This window comes from Dipodomys spectabilis, unplaced genomic scaffold, assembly GCF_019054845.1.
Source record: "Dipodomys spectabilis isolate Male_0828 unplaced genomic scaffold, ASM1905484v1 ptg000532l, whole genome shotgun sequence".
NCBI lineage: Eukaryota > Metazoa > Chordata > Mammalia > Rodentia > Heteromyidae > Dipodomys > Dipodomys spectabilis.
The window spans coordinates 1,506,075-1,522,464 of NW_024871209.1; the positions used below are offsets into that span (position 1 = coordinate 1,506,075).

At 49.1% G+C, this 16,390-nt stretch overlaps 1 protein-coding gene across 2 annotated transcripts; it reads left to right on the top strand.

Moving 5' to 3' along the window:
• Positions 1-77: 77 nt before the first annotated feature.
• On the top strand, positions 78-14,538 carry Lyar (Ly1 antibody reactive). Of its 2 annotated transcripts, XM_042670290.1 has the most exons (10): positions 78-178; positions 6,159-6,333; positions 6,719-6,833; positions 8,610-8,717; positions 8,828-8,911; positions 11,516-11,933; positions 12,172-12,255; positions 12,787-12,915; positions 13,749-13,834; positions 14,244-14,538. In XM_042670290.1, exons 2-10 carry the CDS (start codon positions 6,212-6,214, stop codon positions 14,376-14,378), a joined length of 1,281 nt encoding a protein of 426 aa, XP_042526224.1. In that variant the 5' UTR covers positions 78-178; positions 6,159-6,211; the 3' UTR covers positions 14,379-14,538. The 2 variants fall into 2 exon arrangements, with proteins under 2 accessions (XP_042526224.1, XP_042526225.1); XM_042670291.1 differs by lacking the exon at positions 12,787-12,915.
• Positions 14,539-16,390: the final 1,852 nt, after the last annotated feature.

A 16,390-nucleotide genomic window follows, 5' to 3' on the forward strand; every position in this document is an offset into this window, starting at 1 on the left:
CCCCCTGGGCGGGCCGACTTCCGGTCTCGTCACGTCCGTCCGGGGCGTGGCCGCGGCGCGCAGGCGCGCGAGGCTGCTCCCGGTGCAGCTCTCTGCGCGGCGAGTCCCGAGGGCGGCGACGGCGGTTTCACGTGTTCCCCGTGCCGGGTGGAAGCCGTTGGCGGCCCCGGCTTGAGAGGTGAGAGGTGGCTGCCCGCAGGCCCGGAGGCTCCGGGGGAGGCCGAGGCCGGCGCTGCGCCGGCGGGTGAGGGATGCGGTCGGTCTGGGCGGCCGCGCTGGGCGGGCGTCCGGGAGCACGGACGGGGGTCGCCGCCGCGCCGGCTTCGGGCCGGCTGCACGTTGGGGACGAGGCTGGTGGCGGAGACCCGTCCCCCGCTGAGACCAGATGAGCTGCGCTCGCCTCCAGCTGCGGGTGGCCCGGCGAGGCCCCCTGCCCTCCGCGTCGGCGGGGGGACGCAGCGAGCCGGCTGGGGAGGCGGCTGCGGGGAGGGCCGCCGCCCGGCGCACGCAGGGGCCGGGCGGGACGAGCCGCGCTGGGACCCGCCGCGCTGGGACCCGCTCACCCCGTGGCAGGCCTCGGCCCACTCGGCTCAGGTGATGGATGGCCCCGGGTGGCGAGGGCGGCCGCCTGGGAGACACCAGCCACTACTGGCCGGGCCTCCAGTGGAGGAGAGGTGCGTGTGGCCTCACATCATCACGCACTTGTCACCCCATGTGCAGAGGGGGAGGCGGGATGGCGGGCTCCGTGTGCTTGTCTGTGCTTTCTCTGAAGGAGCTTGGGTCCAGCCTAGGGCGCCAGGCCTTCGGCTCACAGGTGACGTGAACTTGAAGTTTAAAGAGCGCAGCGACTTGCTCCGAGTGGAATGCCTGGGCTTTGGGGGCTGGAGTGGGCAGCCCACCTTTCAAGTGAGCCATTTGGGAGAGGGAATACTCTTGGAGAACCGGGGTTGGGCATGGTGTCACTCCTGTAATCTCAGCTCCTCAGGAGCCAACGGACATCTAGAGGATCTGGACTCGAGGCTGGTCTGGGCACAAAAATTAAACAAGACCCTCATCTCAACAAATACATTCAAGAATATTGCCCTAGCTGCTTGGGAGGAGGCTGAGGTAGAAAGATCACAGTTGGAGACTGGTCCCAGGCAATTAAAAACAAATAAAAATACAGAAGACCTGCTGGGCTCTGGTGGCTCATGCCTGTAATCCTAGCTACTCTGGAGGCTATGATTTGAGGATCACAGTTTGAAGCCAGCCCTAGCAGAGGGCAGAAAAGTCCTGTGAGACTCTTATCTCCAAGTAATCACCAAACTGGAAATAGAGCTGTGTCTCAAAGTGGTAGAGTGCTAGCCTTGATCAAAAGAGCTCAAGAACCATGTGGCCCCGAGTTCAAGCCAACCCAGGTCCTCAGTTCAAGCCAACCAAAAAACAAAACACCGAAGAGCCTATCTGAAAAATAACCTAAAGCAAAAAAGGGCAGAAGGTGTAGCTCAAGTGGTCACGGCTTTGCCTATCAATTCCCAGGCCCAGAGTTCACACCCTTTACCATCAAGCAGGAGAGGGACATTATTTTTGTAAGAAAACAAAAAAAATACACAAAAACGTAGAGGAAGAAGATTTAAAAGTTCCAATCGGAGAAGCAGACTTCCTGGGATGTGCTGGGAACAGGGTGGGAGAACAGGCACTCACGAGGCAAATTTCTTGACTTGTCCCGGGGAGGTCGTTCTATAGCCAGGAGGGCTCTGCTGTGCTCCACACAGCTTAAGGAGGTAAGTGTTAGGTCTATCTAACAGACGGCAGGTTCTGGGAAGTTTCAGGGGTCCCTGGCAATGGCAGAGGCAGGTCCTTTGCTTGTGAATCTAGGCCCAGTCCAACACGACCGGGCCACTGCCTTGGTAAGTGAAGACCCGGCTACCCGGGGCCCTTGGCAAGTTTCCAGTCTCGCTGGCATCTGCCTTCCAACCTAGCAATGCCGGTCTATAACCCTGTGGTCTTGCCTGTCATGTTGTCATGTGGGTGGCCTGCTGACCAGTGTGGGCTGGCTTTGGGTTCAAATATTTACATGTGAAAAATCTCCTCCCCCCCCCTTCCACTCAGAATGAAGAACTTCAAATGGAAAGGTAAGGCGGAGCTGGAGCTGGGCCGTGGGACAGGCCACACAGCCCCCTGAGCCTTCTCCGCTCTGATGGGCAGTGGTGGTATGCTCCCTGCCCCCCTGGAGCTGGGTCATCAGTGTGAAGTGGCTTTGTTGTGAGCTGAGGACCCTGTGCTCAGGCCCTTTCTCGGTGGAACATGGGCCAAAGTGCCCCCTAGGACCTGGCTGCTTGCGTAAGGCCTGTGTCTAGGTGGCACAGTTCTGATACACACGTAGAACTCTGCACATGTCCACTGAGTTGGGTGCTCATGACTCACCATACCGGTGGGCTAAGCCATCCCCAGCCCTTGTCTTGGACATACCATCTCTCTAAAGGAAGACTCAGAATTGCCATGGCTGTAATTAGGATTTGCTCAGGGAAGGCAAGGGCAGGAAGGTGAGGGGTGTCCCTTATGTAGGTCCTTTGTGAAATGTTGCCCTTTTATATTGGGTAGGTAAGACTTGAGCTGTGTTCTGTCCCTAGTGTTCAATGTCCTGACATTATAACTTCTCTCATTTATCTCAAGTCATCTGGATGATATAGTGTTACTTGTTCAGTTGGGGCCATGTCTGCTTTGTTGGTTAGCATGGGATCTTTTCAAAGCTGGTGGTTCACGCTTGAGCAGGTGGGAGAGCTGCCCTGGGACAGGGTCTGCACAGGGTTTGCACACTGTTGCAGTTGGCTGGTGTTGATGGTTCTGAGCTTGTCATTTTCTGTGCCCAGGCAAGAAGTACTTACTGTGGAATGATGAGCATTGTGTTGGGGAGGAGTCCCTAGGCCAGCATGAGTGTAGTCTAGGTGACTCTTGGGCTGGTGCGGTGTGTCCTCAAAACTAAGCTCCTTACAGATCTGATCTCCTTAGCCAGGCAGGAGACGCACTGTTCCATTTCATCCTACAGCAGACAGTAAGAGGCTGGAAATAAACAGATGGCAGACCAACAGAAAGGGCTGGTGAGATGTCCAGTAGACATGTGGCCCGCTCTCGTACCCAGAGTGGCCGTTATGCTGTACTTCAGCGAGTGTGATCGCATGGCTTCTTTCCAGGTCTTGCATTTTGTTTCCCGCTTGTCTTTTGCAGGCCTCTATTGATTTATTTTTTTGCCAGTCCTGGGCCTTGAACTCAGGGCCTGGGCACTGTCCCTGAGCTTCTTTTGCTCAAGGCTAGCGTTCTACTGCTTGAGCCACAGCACCACATCTGGCTTTTTCTGTTGATGTGGTACTGAGGAATTGAACCCAGGGTTCCATGCATTCTAGGCAAGCGCTCCACCACCAAGCCACATTCCCAGTCAGGCCTCTTAATTCTTGACAGCATGTCCCCAACAGATCATCCTGTGGATGGAGAAGGCGGGGGAAGGGGTGGTCCTCCAGTTGGATCTCAAGGTTTGCTGAAGCCTTTCTCCCTACTCTTCTCCCCTTGAACAGGAAAAGGTGGTCCTCAGTAGCCCAGGTGGGAAGTCCTAAGCAGCCACAGGCAGGACTGTAAATATAAGACAACATTCAATAGATCTAGGCCATGAATGATGTTATAAATATCCAAATGGCCTTTCACAGACCATTTGTTCCACACCTCTGTGGGCTAAGCCACAGTTAAGGTTATCAGGCTGTTCTTACTGTTTTCATTGTAAAAAGGCTTATCTTTTTAAAAAATTATCTTTATTAGTTGTACAAAGGAGTTGCCACTTAACAAAGCAGTTTATGAATACAATGCATCTTGGATCAGTGTTGCCCCTTTGAACATTCTTATCCTCTTCAGCCCACCCCTTTTACTTTTTAAAATTTTGTGGTACATATGATAAATTCTTGACTATATTTTCCCCCCAACCTCTCTCCTTACCCCCTCTTGCAAGTACCTGTTTCCTAGTGCTTATTTTATTGGGGTTTGCCTTTGTCTAAGGAATTAAATTATTTGTGTTCTCCTTAGAGTCTACCATATTTCAGTTAATACATTTGTAACTACTTACATGCCACCCGATGTGTTTACTTTTAGATTTATAGGCAAATGCTAGTTGCTGCAAATGAGTGACACACATAATCTTTGTTTCCCTGGGTCTGACTTATTTTGCTTAATTTAGTTCAAGTCTTTCCATTTCCTCATGAATGGTACAGTTCCATTCTTTCTGATGGATGTGTAAAATTCATGTGTGTGTGTGTGTGTGTGTGTATAAAACATTTTCTTGATCCATTTGTCTATTGAGGGACAGCTGGTCTGATTTCATATCTTGGATATGGTGAATAGTGCTGCATTGAACATGGTTGTGTTGGTGGCTAACCTTGCTTGTGATCTATGAGATAAATGAAAGGCTTTAAATTTTTTTAGTGAGATGTCTGGCTCATGCCTATAATCCTAGCTTCTCATGAGGCTGAGGATCATGGTCTAAAGTCAATAAGAAAGTCCATGAGACTTATCTCGAATTAACCAACAAAAAGCTGGAAGTGGAGCTGTGGCTCAGCACATTGAGTGAATGAACTAAGGGAATGGCATCCAGGCCCCGAGTTCCAGCACCAGCACCAGCATACAAAAAAAAAGCTTTTCTGGCAGATCATTTGTCTGGTCACAGGTGTTTCTACCTTGTGTATCCATCCGTAGTCTTTGATTTTCTTCCATCCTTACATAAAAGTAGCCCACAGGCCTCATTCTAGCCTCACTGTGCAGTGAGGCTGAGTGGCGACCTGACATTTGCTGGACCTGTCTGCCTTGCCCAGAGTGGGAGCTGTGGTTGTGTTGAGTATGGTCCCAGCTTCCTGAGCTCCAACAAGCAGATGAGATGACAGTTGATGTTGCCACCCTTCTGGGCCTTGTCCTGGGTACTTTCCTCTGGATGGGTGCCAGGCTGCAGCCAACCATATGCCTTTCCTTCCTAACCCACCCTGGCATGTGAGGTGTCCAGCAGTGTGCCCCACAGAGTGCCCCACTCCAAGGGTGGACAGCAAGACATGATGTACATTTCCATTCAAGGCTGAGTGGGCCAGGCTCAGCAGTGGCCTGGAGATGATGACGGATGCGGGCGGGGGGGGGGGGGGGGGAGGTAGGGGAGGGGAAAGGAGGATAGTATTTGTCCCTTGACTCTCATTCTGAGTCTCATAATGAGGGCAATTCTGAGTTGAACAATTCTCAGTATTTTTCCTGTGAGACTTGTTTATGACAACCAACAATGGCAGCTAGTGATTGATGATTATGGAAGCATGGACAGTCATGGGGACTTCTGTAACATTTGTGGCAGAGCACGTGCACACACACACACACACACACACACACAGAGGAGATTTTGAATGCTTGTTGTATATATGTGCAGACACATCTGATGTCAGGCAGTGTTCAGGAGCTAGCACTTCTGGGTCTGGAGCCCTCCAGGACCCAGTACTCCGTGGCTGCGATACCCAGCTATGGTTTTGTTCAAGCCATGAGGAGGAGGCCTCTCATCAGGAGTCCTCGCTTAACAGCTGTGGTACCAGCAACCCTACAGGAATGCCCTTGTGTCCGGAGCTGTGTGAGGCCTCTCGGCCACCCTGCACTCCCTGACTCGCACTCTTGCATTGGTGCCCTGAAGTCCCCTGGACTGCATACCTAACTTACGATGCCTTTTACAAACTTTACTGTGTGTATTTTTTATGGAGATCATAAGGATGGGCTGGGGGAGAGCTTAGAGGTATTAGGGAAAGGCAGATTTACCCATAACACCAGTAACCCAGTTCTTTATCTGTGAGTGCCAGTCTGCCAGGCTTAAAGCCTGATTCTGTGATTATGTGTCCTGGGACAAGTTACTTAGTACCTTTGGACCTCAATTTCCAAGGGCTACATAAGTTGATCCAGTGAAGCTCTTTACATAGATCAACACATACCAAACAACGGCACCAATAGCCATCAACACCAGTGGTATTTTACTTACTGGGATGATAGTATTTGATGGTGGGTTTGCTTTAAATCTGTTATTTTCCTGTGAAGTTACAGTTGAAAAGTTGGTTGTTTGAGTCATTGTGGGAATAGAAGTTTCATTTTAGTAATTCTCTTTTTTTCTCTTTTTCTTCTAGGACAAGAGTTAAAACCGCCCTGGGATTGAGAGTATCTAGTCAGATAGATAAAAATGGTATTTTTCACATGCAATGCTTGTGGTGAATCAATAAAGAAAATACAAGTGGAGAAGCACGTGTCTGTGTGCAGAAACTGCGAGTGCCTTTCTTGTATTGACTGTGGTAAAGACTTCTGGTAAGTTCTATGCAGTCAGGCAGACCCACCATGGAGGGCCAGGCCACAGTGGGGGCCACTCCAGTTCTGGAAGCCTTGGTGCCACTGAGCTCAGGATAATGTAAAGAAATCTGAAGAGAGAGTCCACTGTTAAAGTGTGTGTGGTTCTCTAAAGGAACTTTATGAAAACATTCACTTTTTAAGGGTGTGGTGGGCACATGTGATTGCCCAGTGGCAGTTGCCCCCGTGGCCAGGCCCAGGCTAAGAGGCATTTGGGGCATTTTTTGTTATCAAGGGACTAAGATGTGCCCACCATGCTTGTACTGTGGGCAGCGGGGGGGAGGACCCTGAGCAGAGCCCCCACCCTTGGCTCCAATTTAATGGTGATACTCTGATCCACTTTCAGGGGCGATGACTATAAAAGCCACGTGAAGTGCATCAGCGAAGACCAGAAGTATGGAGGCAAGGGCTACGAGGGGAAGGCCCACAAAGGGGATGTGAAGCAGCAGGCCTGGATCCAGGTAACGCCCTCCCAACCCATCCTGCTGCCGCTCAGACACCTCCTCCTCCTCTGGAAGCTCAGAGAAGCCATGTGTGGGTTACCACGCAGACCGGTTCCAGAGGCAGCATGGTTTGGGATAGATGGAGGGCAACCTAGGCCTTCTTGAACATAGTTCTTTATTTTCAGACCTCTAATTCAATTGCTATGCCTTTGGCCTTTGATCTCTGTGTTGATAGATTCTCTCAGAAATAGTTGAGAATTCTCCATATCTTTTCAAAGTCAAACAGAAACTTTCTAATCTTTCTCTCCTCCTAATCATAATGTGACTTTACAGCTCAAATCATGTTAAATCTGTCATACCTGTCCTCAGAATCAGACAAGATGGACACGTTCTCAAAATAAGGCATTTTCTGCTTAAAGTGAGAATATGTGAAACATAAATGGCAAAAGCAATGAAATCCCAATGTGACTGAGAGGTGTAGCTTCTAGAATGCTGCTGACCTTCTTCAGGACAGAAAGCTGGAGGAAGGACTAGGCAGGGAAGGAAGTGTTTTCTGGGTAGAAATGAACAGCTCCTCCCTGAGCGGAGACATTACCAGCTTCCTGAAGTGCTCCCCGGGGGAGCACAGTTCCATCTGTAGCCAACCTGATGTTGGCTCAGTGCTGTGTATGCTGGCAAACATTATCCTCACCGTGGTCCCTCTCTCCGGTCCCCAGACCACTAGAGGGCATCCTTAGGTTCCTCTGCCATCATCTCCCTCTGTTCCCAGTGGAATCCTCTGAAGGAGAGGTAGGCAAATCAAAGCCCACAGGCCAAATCTTATAAGTGAAGTTTCCAGGAACACAGTCCTGCCCTCTGGTTTCTGTGTTGTCTATGGCCACACTCGTGTTACAGAGGCAGCTGTGAGCAGTTGTGACAACTTGCAGAGCCTGAACTGATGTTTACCAAGGAGACTGGCTTGGTTTTGAACCAGCAGGTTCTACCCTTGGGGCTGGCCTTGGCCATTTCATTCCAGCACTCTGCTCTACTGCGTCTCTCGTTTTCCTGTTAATCTGAACAACTGAAAGCATAATAATGCAGGAAATACACAGAGAAGGAAGCAACATAGAGTCAAGCAGCCACAGGAGAATGTTGTGGATGTTTGCTGGGTTTCCCCCCAGACTGTGGATGGCTGGAAAATGCGCTCTTGTGTGTCATGCTGTTTTCCTCTGCTGATTGGTTTATTGGTTATAACCATTTTCTAAGCTTTCTTAGGAAAAAAATGTGTAAACTACTTAAGGTTTTACACAGACACCACCACATTTTTTCTATATGCAAGTTATCAATGAAAAGAAATAATTCTGTTCTTTCCGACTAAGAAAGCTTTATTTATTTTTCCTGCCACACAGCCCTCGCTAGGACACTTAATACTGTGTTGAATAGAAATTAATGTATATATTTCTAACCAGGAACCTGTAATCCTGGTACTCAGGCGGCTAAGACTTAGAGGAAGTCAGTCCAGGCAGAAAAGTCTTCACTTCACCTCCAAAATAACCAGCAAAAGGCCAGGCTGGAGGTATGGCTCAGTGGTAGAGTGCCATATGTGAGCGAGCAAGCCAAGCAATAGCACCATGCTTTGAGTTCACACTGTGGTACCAGCACAGAAGTAAAAAGAAAAGCAAGTCTATGTATTTATAAATATAGGCATAAATACAGAATTTGGGCTTAGAATAGGATGTGGACCCTTTAACTATGCAAGAACTTACAGCTTTCATGAAATTTATTAATTGGTTGTTAATCGTCTTTTTTTTGTAGAAAATTAATGAATTAATGAAGAAACCCAATGTCAGCCCCAAAGTGAGAGAACTTTTAGAGCAAATCAGTGCTTTTGACAACATTCCTAGAAAAAAAGCAAAATTTCAGGTATGGTTTTGATTGACTTGCTGGGGTCTGGGCTGGTGGTCTATCAGTGACTGAGCTTGTGTGTGCTTGTCAAGGGGGTAAGTGCTTCCTTTTCTTTTTGTTCCTTTCAGAACTGGATGAAGAATAGTTTAAAAGTTCATAATGAGTCTGTCCTGGAGCAGGTGTGGAGTATCTTTTCTGACGCTTCCAGCAGTGTAAGTGAGATCATTTTCTTTATTTTTTATTTTAGTGATGTTACTGGGTCTTAAGCTTGTTTTGGTTTTTTTGCATCTTTATTTTTTTTCTATTTGTGTCGGTCATGGGGCTTGAACTGTGGGCCTGGGCACCGTTCCTGAACTCTTCAGCTCAAGGCAAGCGCTCTACCACTTTGAGCCATAGCACCACTTCCAGTTTTCTGGTGGTTAATTGGAGTTAAAGAGTCTCACAGACTTTCTTGCCCTTTCTTGCCTGGGCTGGCTTGAACCGCGATCCTCAGATCTCAGCCTCCTGAGTAGCTAGGATTACAAGTGTTAGTCACCAGCACAGGCTTGGTGGGGTTTTTTGGTTTGTTTTTGGTTTTTGGTTCAAGGCTCATACACTTTGCATTTGAGCCACAGCTCCACTTTCAGCTTTTTTGGTGGTTAATTGGAGATAAGATTTTCACAGACTTTCTTGCTCAGGCTAGCTTCAAACCATAGTCCTCAGAACTCAGCCTCTTGAGTAGCTAGGATTACAGGTGTGAGCCACCAGCACTTGGCTTTAGATCCAGTTTTAGATTTGTGATGTAGCATTTGAAGGCCAAGATGGCCTTATTTCTCAGAGAGCCTCTTTTATGAGAAGAAACGAACTAGATTAAGTACAGAAAAGAATTCCTTATTGTGCAGAGAAATGTTTTTAACCCTCCGGTTAGGTTACAGGATGAGCTAAGTCATGATGGATTTAAAGGGGGGGGGGAGGGCTAGGAAGGTGGCTCAGTGGTAGAGTGCTTGCCTCGCATGCATGAGGCCCTGGGTTCCATTCCTCAGCACCACATAAGCAGAAAAAGCTGGAAGTGGCACTGTGGCTTAAGTGGTAGAGCACTAGCCTTGAGCTGAAGAGTTGAGGAACAGCTCCCAGGCTCAGAGTTCAAGGTTCAGGTCCCACAACCAACCAAAAACAACAATGAGGACAAAAAAAAAAGTCAGGCAGATCTGCAGTGGGTAAAGTAGGTGCAGACCTGGTTCAAATCACGTTGTGCTGTATGTGGAGAGCAGTATTCATTGTTGTATTTATTCTCTCACCTGGAGCTTTACTTGGGCCAGATCCTGAGCAGAAATACCAAATATCTTGGGAAGAAAAACCAAACAGGCTCACGTGATATCTCTGAACCCCTATGGAGGAAACTGTTACAATTTAGTGTATTTCCTAGTGCTTCCCTTGCAGGTATGGTACAGTGAGGCCTTAGTTCCTTCTTTCTAGTGGCAGCCAGTCCTTCTTTATTTGGTCCTTCAGAGGAGGAGAGGAAGCGACGCACCCTGTCATCTGTGTGGTGATGGTGGAGCGGGACTTGGTTGCAGGCCTGTGGTGCCTCGGCCTGTGGTCCCCGCACTAGGCCATCCTCTTGCTTCCTCTGTGGGCCCAGTGCTCCCAGGTTAGTCCAGCACATGGCCCCTGCTCACTACTTGGGAGGCGGGCTCAAAGAGGACTGTGTATGTGGACTGTGCTCTGCTGATGTCACTGTTGACATGGGATCTGTGTGCTGGTTTTCATTGGGTCGTGCAGGAGGCAGAAAGTCTCTTTTATCCCAGTGCACATACTTACTTAGTTTTCTCTGGTTTTATATGTTATGTTGTCTGCTGTACCTGAAGCTGCACACTTTATACAGAAAAGAGGTTTAGTTAGCAAAAAGTCCAAGATTGGGCAGCCCTATCTGTGGAACCTCGTGAGGGTCTTCCTGGCTGAATCACAACGTACCAGATGCATCGTGGTGGGAGTCCTGAGGGACGAGATCGTGTGGTTCTGGGAAGCCTGAAGAGTCAGGGGCTTGGTCTTTGTACAGTGAGCACTCAGGAACTAACTCAGCGAGGGCAGCACCCCTAGTGACCTGACCTCCTTCCACTAAGCCCCACTCCTTGAGGATTCCAACACCACCACACGGGAATGAGGCCTCCAGCACCTCACTGAGGAAGAGCCACACCACAGAAGGTTCATAACCTGCCATCCTTACGCTCTGCACAGGTGTCCCTGATGGTCCACTAAGGGTGACCATCTCACCTGGGAATCAGACAGCAGTTGTGCTTTGTCTAGCACCTGTCAGTGTGTAAAGCGTCCCGTGGCTAGCATCAGCATGTGACCTGTCTTTTCTCGTCTTACTTTGTATCATCTATGTGAGGTAGTTAGGTCTGCCTCCATTTTACAGATGAGGAAATAGAATCGGAGTAGATCACGTGTCCTGACTCACCTGCGTAGTACCGGGTGAACAGAACTGGAACTGAACCCAGGCCTGCAGATTCGTAACCCTGATGACTTCTACCATACCTAAGTGCTCTTTTTTTTTTTTTAATCTAAATGAAAAACTGAATTGTGAACAGGAATTCCATGACTGCATGCTTCAATTCTTTTATTCTTCTGAGTAATGCAGGGTGGGTGCGGGTAGATTTTGCCCTTCTTATATTTAATTGCTATACCTTAGTTGTTAAAAGGTCACGGTCACACAATGGGAGGTTATGACCATTCACCTTGAGTAGCTTATTCTGTGAGTACGTGAATAATGTGGGTGTTTGTGTTTGTGCAGTTAGATCCGCTCTTTATGTGTGTGTGTCTTGGTTCTGCCTAATAAGGATCCAGAACAGCAGCCATCCAACCAAGCAGAGAAAGCACAGGCCGAAGTCTCCACCAAGGTTCTGTCCTCGAAAGCAAATGGCCCCACAGATGAGCAAGCAGAAGTAAAGAAGAATAAAAGAGAAAGAAAGGAGGAACGGCAGAAGAATAGAAAAAGGGAAAAGAAAGAACTGAAACTAGAAAAATGCCAAGAAAATGTGAGCGGCCAGAAGCCTAAGAAGCGCAAGCAGGGCCTGGAGGCGGAGGAGACCCCCATGGCCAATGGCCTGGCAGGGAAGAACAAGAAGAAGAAGAAGAAGGGCCAGGGCAAGTGGGCCGCGGCACAGGGCGCCGACAGAGCGAGGGCTCCCGGGGAGGTCGCCAACAAAGAAGAGGCAAAGGCAGTAGCAGGAAAAAGGAAGCGGAGACCTACAGAAAGTAGGTGGCCAGCTCGTGTGCTGGGTAGCTCATTCCCTAAGTGGCTACGCTGTGGAGTGGGGCCTGTAAAGCTCCAGGCCGAGCATGGCTGGGCATCACCTAAGCAAGTGGCCTCCCCCCAGTGGTGTAGGAGGGTGAACCCCACCGTGCCAGGAGAGCCACCTGTGGAGGGTGTGGAGCCCGTCAGCCCCTGCGAACGGCCTGAATGCCGCAGCCTTGTTCTTAATCTTCCCAACAGCTGAAGCAGACTCTAAGAAGAAAATGAAGTTTCCAGATCATCCTGAGGATGGAGAAGCGGAGGATCTCGAGGCTCCTGGGAAAGGTATGTCCGCTGTCATCTGAATTGCTCGTGGGGGGCAGGGGACCGTGGGAGGTCAAAATAGCCCCCTCTGCCGGGCACTTTCAGGCCTCCTGCAGCACAGTGGTGCATTTTAGAAGTAAAATCCGTGCTCTAGGGTGAGTTAGCACTGTGGTGCCCAGTGCCTTTGTCTTTGGGCTGGGTTGGAATCTATGTTAACATTCCATTATGGAATAGATGCCAAGGTCAAGGTCAAGGTTTGGAAGGGAGATGTTTGCTGGGTGCCTGTAGCTCACACCTGTAATTGTAGCTACTCAGGAGACTGAGATCTGAGGGTCATGGTTCAAAGCCAACCTGGGCAGGGAAGTCTGTAAAACTCTCATCTACAATTAATTATCAAAAAGTCAGAAGTGGTGGTGTGCTCAAGTGGTTAGTGAGCTAGCCTTGAGCAAAAAAGCTCAGGGACAGCTCCCAGGCCCTGAGTTCAAGTCCCAGCACTGGCAACCCCCTTCCTCCCAGTAAAAGAGAGAAATTTCTTTTGGTTCACGGTTTCAGGAGTTCCAGTCCATTGGGCCTGTGGTAAGACAGAGCATCATGGCGGGGACACAGGGTGCAGCCACACTGCCTGTACCACAACCAGGAAGCAGAAGGAAGAAGAGAACACGCCCCTTTATCCCCCTGAAGGTCCGGTCACTCTTAAAGGTTCCATCCAAAGTAGGGGCTTCCCCTTTAACTCGTGGGCTTTGAGGGACCTTGCAGGTTTGGAGCATAGCAGTGTGCTGCTGTTGGAATGTAGATGAGCCCCTTCCCACTTCCTCAGTAACTCCTCTTGTCCTGCCTCATCACCCACAGCTCCTGGCACTCGCGGCTGCTGTCCTTCTGCATTTCTGTCCCATTCATGGTGTCTGCTTGTTTCATGCTAACTGACCACCTATCTCCCCAGCCTCCACAGGGCCTGTCAGAAGCCAGCCCTGCCCTCAGAATGTCTTGTGCACAGAGAAGTGGCAGGGCCTCCCCTCTCCATGTGGGAAGCTCGCCTGTTACCTGTGGCCTTGCGTTCTGGCCAGCCTCTCTCTCACTGCTCAGTCCTCGTAGGTTTGCTGCATGGTATCTACTCTTCCGTGTGCTTACAGGAGCCCAGGGCACTGTCGGCTCCCTCCTCCCTGCCAAGGCTGGATGTACGACTTGCATAATTGCTCCTGTTGTCTTGTCCTGGTCAGGGCAGAGCTGTTTCGCCTCATCTTCCTTGCTGTGTTCTGATAGCACCGTCTTAGTGGGTGTCCCATACACCAGAAACAAGTGACATGTGACGAGCCTGTCACCTCTGGGAACAGACAACTTGAAGGGTGCATGGTACCTCTGGGGGGGGGGGGGGGTAGATGAATGGACAGCCTCGTGATGCTTTGGCATCTTGCGTGCAGGAGGTCTGGGTCATTTCCCAGAACTCAAGTACACACATTGTCCCTTTGCCCTTCTGGAGACACAACACAACCATGTCTTGTGTGTTCTTGTTGTAGGAAAATTCAACTGGAAGGGAACGATTAAGGCAGTTCTGAGGCAGGCCCCTGACAACCAACTCTCAGTGAAAAAGCTAAAGAAAAAGGTATGGCACATGAACTAAACCAGGATGGGAGAGGCTTAACTTTAAATGTATGCTTCTGTACGTTATTATGAAAGAGCAAGACACAGACACCTACACCCCCATTAGTGATTTTCACACTGCTCGCTGAGCCCCTCAGGGGCTGGAGCTAGAATTGGGCCAGATTTCCCAGCCTCTACCAAAGCAGCTCGCTCTGAGGTATGGGCCTTGCTCTAAGACTGTGTTTGAAGATTTATTGTTCTAGAAACTTGCTCTCTTGAGGATTCTAGAGCAGTGTCTTACTTAGCTCTCTGTGTGACCAGCACCTGGCCTGCTTTTCTTTCACTGCTGCCCAGTGTGGACAGAGAAAGAACCTTTTAAGGTCTTTTTCCAGGACAGAGTACCTTCTTGACCCTGGCTTGTCTTTGTGAAGGTTTTAGCTCAGTATCACACGGTGATGAATGACCGCCACAGATCGGAGGAGGAACTCCTAGTCATCTTCAACAAGAAAATCAGCAAGAATCCAACCTTTAAATTGATAAAGGACAAAGTCAAGCTTATGGAATGAGATTTCCAGTGTCACTGTGGATTCTTCTTTTACTGCTCTTTGTAAAACTTGGAGTGAAGGATAACTCAGATTTTACTTTCTAAACATGTATTTTTAAGTTAAGGAACATATATTTTTGTTAGAACTTTTATGGAAAAATAAAATATATTGTCAAATTCTACATCTTTGGTGACAGAAATGATTTTCTCTTTAAAAATATACTTCCATGTGGAAAATTTTCTAAAATATACAGGACAAATGCAAAAGTGATTCTCCTTTGGATCTCACTGAAAAATGTTTCTTTGAACCCCATGATTATTTCAGTTAGAGATTGTGTGTGTGTGTGTGTGTGTGTGTGTGTGTGTTCTGGATTGTTCAAGGTTGTAGGTGGTTGTTTGTCCAGGAGCAGTCAGGACAAGTCTGGCACTCAGGAACCCCCACACCTGCCAGAGGTGTGTATTGGTCCCCCCCATGGCTTAGCTCTGTGACCCTTCCCACCTTTTGCTGGCCTCCAGAAGATGGAGGTATGCGATGGCAGCACACCACGGCCTGCTCTCTGTCAAGGAGTGAGTGTTTCGTTCTCTGGAGAGGAAACGGGCTCTGATCAAGGATGGGAGCCAGAGGAGCTGCCCCTCCCTTGGCACTCAGCAGCCGCAGCCGTACTCTTGGCTGCTGTAGATAGCTGTCACTCCAACAGTTGATGGCAGAGGCGTGTTTATATGGAGGAAGCTTTAAAATTTGCCACTCAAGTTTTCCCTTGGTAAAGTAGTTGACTTCTTAGGAACCCTGGCCTTTGCAGAGTTGTTTCCTAATACCTTTGAAAAGCTTCCACATTGGGCTGGGAATGTGGCTTAGTGGTAACGTGCTTGCCTAGCACGCCTGAAGCCCGGGACCAGATTCCTCAGGACCACATACACAGAAAAAGCTGGAAGTGGTGCTGTGGCTCAGTGGTAGAGCACTAACCTTGAGCAAAAGAAGCTCAGGAACAGTGCCCAGGGCCTGAGTTCAAGCCCCAGGACTGGCAAAAAAAAAACCCACAAGCTTCCACATTATCCTCAGTATCTCATTTTTCTTTCAAAGTTAAAACTTGGGTGGACTTAAGTGGATTCCTTTGGTAATCTCACTAGCCTAGGATTGCCTTTGCAAAATAATTTCCTTCCTAAAAATAGATATGCTATCTTGTAAACCACACCTTTGGAGCTGAATAAGAAGTTTCAAGACACCCGTCTTGGTTTTTTTTCCAGTCATCACCATTGTTGAAAACTTTTTCACATATCTGAGTACTCTATTCCTCCATTGAAACCCCAGTAGTGGCACAATCCTAGCTTCTCAGGAAGCAGAGATCTGAGGCTCATGGTTCAAAGCCAGCCCAGGCAGACTCACCTCCATCTAACCATCAGAAAACCGGAAGTGGTACTGTGGCTCAAAGTGGTAGAGTGCTAACCTTTAGTGAAAAAAAAAAAGCTCAGGGACAGCACCCAGGCCCTGAGTTCAAGCCCCATAACCACCCCTACCAATAACAAAAATACTGTACTCAAAAGTGCTGGCACACAGCAAGTGGAAGAGCTGCTGGAGAGGTGCTCAGTGTGCAGGCTGTGAAGTCTGGTGGGTGAGGAGCGTGGTGCCAGCTCCTCATCCCAAGCCTTCCGGTGGCTGGTCTGCAGCACAGAACCTACAGTATGGTCATGTGTCTGAAGAAGCCTGCTGGATTTGAAGTGACACTTTTAACCGTTAATGCAGAAACATTTGGGGTGGGGGACAAGGACATGCGCTTAAATCTTGCAGACAAGCTTACATGTGTCGCCATTGTAACGTAAGCCTGAAGTAAGACATGCATGTGTCAACATACAAACCTGCTCCCAGGGTCCTGTGCCTCTCCATTCTGCCCTGGGCTCATGACAGTTTCACCCACTCCATCAAAGGACTACATGATATAGCCCAAGAGCATCTACAGCCATACTCCTATCCACCTGGATTGGTTTTACTTGGTTTTGAACTTGACACACATGAAACCACATGGCAGATTCCAGTTC